A 6,015-nucleotide genomic window follows, 5' to 3' on the forward strand; every position below is an offset into this window, starting at 1 on the left:
TGTTCAAGCGTAATGAAGCAGCTAATAATAACTTCTTTCTCAATTGAGGCTGATCAATATTTAAACTTATAATTTCTAATTGATTTTGAACCATCAATTTAATCGATTTGATATTGAGTAACAACCCCAAATTATTATCTAGACTAATAAAAGTGTCGGAGTGTCTCGCCTTATAATTTATGTCGTTTATTTTGTCGTGATGTTGGTTTTAGTATTCTGAAACAGATTGGATGTTTAATGCTTTAATTTGTTCAACTTAGGTGTTGTTTGAGTTTGGGACTCTAGTTCAGCAGGGGTTGTGTAACTTTTGTTTTAAATAGCCATTTTGTTAGTAATTGGCTTTACTTCAAATGGTGTTGAATTCATCTTAAGACTATAAAGTAATAAATTCGAGTCTGAAAGCTTCAATTTTTGTTTGTCTTCTTTTAGGTGTTGTTCTGAGGTCTTTTAACTTGAGTTAAGTTAGCATATCATTCTAAATTTTTCTTTATTTTTTAACTTTAAGAAAATTATTTTAATTAAAAAAAAAAAAAGGCAATCTCAATCATCTCTTTTGCCTTTTTCTCATTGTTGATTGTTGAACTTCGGAGAAACTATTTTCTAATTTTTTTACCTAATATCAGAATTTCTTCCATCTAACTCACTCTTGAGATTTACAATGCATGTTTGACATTCATTTAACTTTTGTAGAATAAAGGGTTAAAATAAAGGAAAATGAAAATATAGCGCTACATCAAACATAATAGAAATTCAAGGTTTTAATAAATAATTGTTGACATATTATATATATTTGATTTATTATATATCCAACATATTTGAACAGATTTCATGGAGGTTTCACCTATTTAACATGTAGATTCTAACATACATGCCATGAACCGGAATTAGTAAAAAAATTGGCTGTATTACAAATATATCTGAATTAATTTCCTGGGAGTTCTTGCATCAATTGGTAGAACAAATCTATATTATCGTCATAGTATGAGAAATATGGAGATACAAGTTCCCTCTCCGGCGTCGGTAATTTACAGCCATCTTGGTCAGCTACAAATGGTTGGGTCCAGAAATCTCCACTAGTATTTTCAAATGTTCCAAATGAAGATAGGCTATCTTCTGCAATCCAGTTTGAACTTGTACTTGTATTGGATACTATAACCAGAATAGAACCAGATGTCAGACTAGAAGATAGCTCTGGGGATAATGGGGAGTTTTCTAGTATTGGGTACGAAGAAGTATTTGGAACAAAGCTCTCAACTTTCAGATCTCCGTTCTCGCTGATGACTTCATATTGGAAAGTTTCTTTCAACCTAGATGAGCTTTGGCCTTTTTCTGTGCGCTTCTTTAGATGAGTGTGCCAATGGTTTTTAATATCATTGTCTGATCTTCCTGGTAATTCTGCAGCTATCCTTGACCATCTGTGACAGTAAGAGAATTTGTTAGTATTTAAACAAAAAAAAATGCTGAGATTGTATGATTGCAAACCTATTAGATGTTGAAAATAATTAAATCCTTACTTATTTCCGAATTGTTTATGTAATTTTATGATTAAATCATCTTCTTTTTTGGTGTAGTTTCCATGTTTTACATCTGGGCGAAGGTAGTTCAACCAGCGTAGTCTGCAACTCTTACCACATCTTGCTAGCCCTGTTAACACAAATTCATTTTATATCAAACAAATTAATGATGAAAGTCCTTAATTTGAATATCCCATCAAATCTATAAATAGCATATTAATTAAGGAAACATTATAGATCTAAAATACAAATACAAGTAAATCTCACCATACATGTCTTGAATCCACCTAAATCAATTTTAAGTAAGAATTTGTAGTTTTCTATTGATTTAGCATAAACAAACACACTAAACACCTACTTAGGTAAGAATTTTCTTAAAAAACAAATACTATCTGGGAATTAATTAAGAAAATATTATGAACCTAAAATATAAATACAAGTCAAGTACATCCCACCATACATGTCTTGAATCCACCTAAATGAGATTTGAGTAAGAATTTGTAGTTTTTCTGTTGATTTAGTATAAGCAAACACACTGAACACCTAGTGCAAAGAATTTTTCTAAAAAATAAAGATTACCTGCGAAGGTGGGCAGGGCACGCCAATTCCAGTGGCCATATCTTAATACATAAGCTCTTAACTTATCGTCTTCTTCTTGACTCCATGCTCCTTTCTTGAGTCCATTCTTGTCAAAGTAAGGGGCTCTCACCATTTCTCTGAGAGCAGTCTTTCTTTAATTGTCTAGGGGAAGTCAAGTAAGTACTCAGCAATTAAATATAGCACTCATTTATGCCAACAGAAGTTTGGAAATAAAACGTGTTCAACGTGGAAGCATTCGTATTATTTGCTGTTCAATAAGAAGTCCCAGGAGAAGGTGCAAAGAAAATGGCTCATGAATTGAGAATTTTAACATTTAATATTAGCCAAGAAAGATGAACTTGGAGGCTTCCTTCAGTACATTTTTTATCCATTCTGCAATGGTGGTTATATAAAATTTCATATATGATATCTTATATAAAATAATAAATTAATAAAAGCTAAAGGTTATAAATATTAAATAATATTTTATATAATTCACAATAAAAATCACCATCCTCAAAAGACATAGAAAAAAAAAAGTTGCATGTCAAATCACCTTGATAATTATGCAAGGTGGCATTCAACTTACTATATCAAGAAAAGCATAAAATTTAAAAATAAATAAATAAAAAGATAATAATAATAATAATAACAACAATAATAATAAGATATCTCCAATTTGCCTTCGCTACAAATAAAGTGATTAATTATAGGGAAAAGCTATAAATTCTATTCCGAAAATAATTGATATAAAATAAAATAAGTATATATGTATATATATATATATATATATATATATATATATATATATATATATATATAATTGGGCAGCATATAATTAATTAATTAATTAATTAATTAATTGAGTGACTATATTATGTTAAAAGTCGTCACTTTTGAATACCCTTTTTAGTGGCTCCCATTCCCACATGATTCACATGCATTGCGAATGTCGGAAGTTTCTTGGATGATATACATAAGATAATCTTTTTCTTTGTTTAGGCATAATTATATCATTCCTTTCCTTTTATTAAATAAATAATTTTAATTTTTATAGTCATTCTGTTATTCTCTAATAAAAATTAATTTTTTATTCAAAAACTTTTATTTTTTTTCAATTTTGTTCAGAATTTTAATGTTAATAATTTTATCTAAAATTGCAATTCTATTTTTTTTTTATTAGTTCTTTAATTCTATTTTCATATTAATCTACACTCATGAATAATGATCCAATTCTATCACTATTAACAATACCTCACAAATTTGATTTTGATAATTAAATTTTTAAACCATTTTGTTGAATGATGAGATCTGTAAATAATTTAATAAATGTGTTGTATATTCTTCTCCAAGCTAAACGGAGAAATAAATAGGTACAATTACACTACAAAATCAGGAGAAAAAAAGAAGTAATCCTATCCTAAGGAAACAAGATCAAAATATACAAGAAACAAGATATGCCTCACACAACATAATTGTCAGTTGTGCAAATCTCTATTATTGCATAATTTACTCCTAATGTAACACCCCTTACTCTATCTACAGTACAACCGAGTAAAACATGTCACGTTGTGTGCTGAAGCACCTTCTCTTATCTTGCTTTATTTATTATTAGTTTAAAACTCATTGTTAATTAAATTATAATATTTAAATGGAGAAGCTGCCACAGTTTCCCCTGATTTATTAACATTTGACCTATTAAAATCAATAACCTGTTTAAAAAAAATTCCATATCAATCTCAATTTCCATCATCATTTTCAAGTCATTTTTTCATATTGATTCACATCAAATTGCAAACTCATTTCATACATAGAATTTACAAAATTTATTAATTTACATAATGTACAAAATTATTATACAAATTCTGAATTCAAATTACAAACTTAATAATTAATTACAATATACAATGACAAAATTCCTGTAACTCGTTGGGTCCTACCAAAAATACTCTACTGAGGTGACACCAACTCTAATGCAGATCTGTAGTCCAATTCCCAGTCCAAAGTCTACTGGGCTTTATCTCCAGTACCTACACGAGAAAAATCCATCGCGCTAAACATATTGCTTAGTGGTGCAATAATAAAATGAAAATAAACTAAATAAATGAAAGTATATGTTTCATGTGTGTAGTGTCATGAAAGAAATGCATTTTCATTAATTATGAGTCATTGCAAATTTTTGTTGATCTTTAGGAGCAATTTAGCTCATTTGGATCTTTTCCATTCATTTGTTGGACATCCAATCTTCTTAATTCATTAAAATGCATAAGTAATCTATAACAGACTGTTAAGACTGGATACACAGGAGTATACTAGTTAGACATCCCATGTACCTATCAGATATACATCTGTCAGGCATAAAGCCAGCGGACAGGCATAAAAGCCAGTAACTTCCTCTACATTATTAGGCCAATTCTTGTGACCTATGAATGGTTATTAGGCCATAACTTCCTCTACACAGCTCCAATTGAAATGATTCAAAATGATTTGGAAACCTAAGACAAAGATCTAAAACATTGTTTTAGGGACTAGGGCCAAATTATGAGCTTAAGATGCCTAGATATAGAATGCAAAGTTAAGGTATAAATCTAGAAACCTGTAATCTCAGGATATGGCATTTGGAACAGTGTTTAGTAATTTGGCCATAACTTGAGATCCAGAATTCCAAATTGAGTGATTCAAATTGGAAAATAAAACTAAGACATAGAGGAACAATTTTCATGAAGAACACTTCATCGAATTATAACTAGAACTAGGTTAAAATAGGGTTGCAATATCAAGGTCTAGAACTACCTTAGACCCAGAATACATTGAAATTTCAATGTCTACTTAGGGATACCTTAGGCATTTATTTGATTAACTATTGGAGATAATTGAAATGAGTATTAAAGCTTAGAAATTATGTGATTTCAGTGGACAAAGTGACTTCCAAGGAAGGGAAGGCTTAGGACATAAAGAAAGAATTTCATTGAAGCTTTGTGCACAACTAACCCTTTTTATTTGTTTTTCACTTTGAAATTGATTTGAATAAGCCTATATGAATGAATTATGATTTTTATTGTATTGAGAACTTTAAATTGTTGAATGAAATTGTATGAATTGAATATGATTTTCCTATACATCTAAAGAATTATTTACATTGTTTTAAAGATTTTGAATTGTGAAATGAAATTATATTATGGAAAGGTGGATGTTAGCCCTCGATTTCATTGTAGCAAGGGGGTGGGCCAGTATTTGAATGTATTTGGAAGTGCTTTTGTGAACTTGATGTGTTGCCAACCATGTGCATGAATTTACAATAATTAAATATGTTTGTTGATTTATAAATGTGTTTTGTGAATGGAATTTCTTTAAATATGTTTTAAAACTACAGTTGACATGGCAATGTGATTGTGTTCCTCCTCCATTTATGAAGTTGAGTTTGATGATGTTTCCTCCCTCTCTAGCTTGCCAGTTGAGGTTCAGTTCAGATGAGTACTCATATAGCTAGCTAGCCACCTCCCTCATTAATTTCAATTAGTGAGGTTATAGTTCGCTTTGTCGTGGTGTACAACACGGCAATCATCGTGAAATTTTGTGTCATGGGTCCAACTGTGTGAATTGTTGGCAACACCCTTAAATTATGCATACTTTGAAAAAATGTGATTGAAACAAATATTTGTTTGTGGTTGAAAAATATTATATTATTTTCATGGTTCAGGAGAAATGCGAATATTTTAAATGCTATATTATCATTTGGATAAATTGTTACTACTTGATCCAAATGTCATTCAAACAAATGATTTGCATGATTGAAAATATTGACTTTGATTTTATGAATTTTAAAGAATTTAAATATTCTAAGCTCTTTGTTATGATTTGTCAAAGCATGTTTTGTATTAAGTTTTAAATTATGATTTGTGCACCACTGAGTTCACCGCTC

General features: G+C 29.7%; 1 protein-coding gene across 1 annotated transcript; it reads right to left on the bottom strand.

The window, feature by feature from the left end:
* Nucleotides 1-756: 756 nt before the first annotated feature.
* On the bottom strand, nt 757-2,406 carry LOC110656665 (transcription factor MYB30-like). The gene is made up of 3 exons (XM_021813544.2): nt 2,094-2,406; nt 1,515-1,644; nt 757-1,415 (listed from the first exon to the last, which is right to left on the bottom strand). The coding sequence occupies exons 1-3, from the start codon at nt 2,224-2,226 to the stop codon at nt 923-925; spliced, it is 756 nt and encodes a 251-aa protein (XP_021669236.2). The 5' UTR covers nt 2,227-2,406; the 3' UTR covers nt 757-922.
* Between the last annotated feature and the right edge of the window lie 3,609 nt (nt 2,407-6,015).

Source organism: Hevea brasiliensis, chromosome 10, assembly GCF_030052815.1.
Source record: "Hevea brasiliensis isolate MT/VB/25A 57/8 chromosome 10, ASM3005281v1, whole genome shotgun sequence".
NCBI classification, from domain to species: Eukaryota; Viridiplantae; Streptophyta; class Magnoliopsida; order Malpighiales; family Euphorbiaceae; genus Hevea; species Hevea brasiliensis.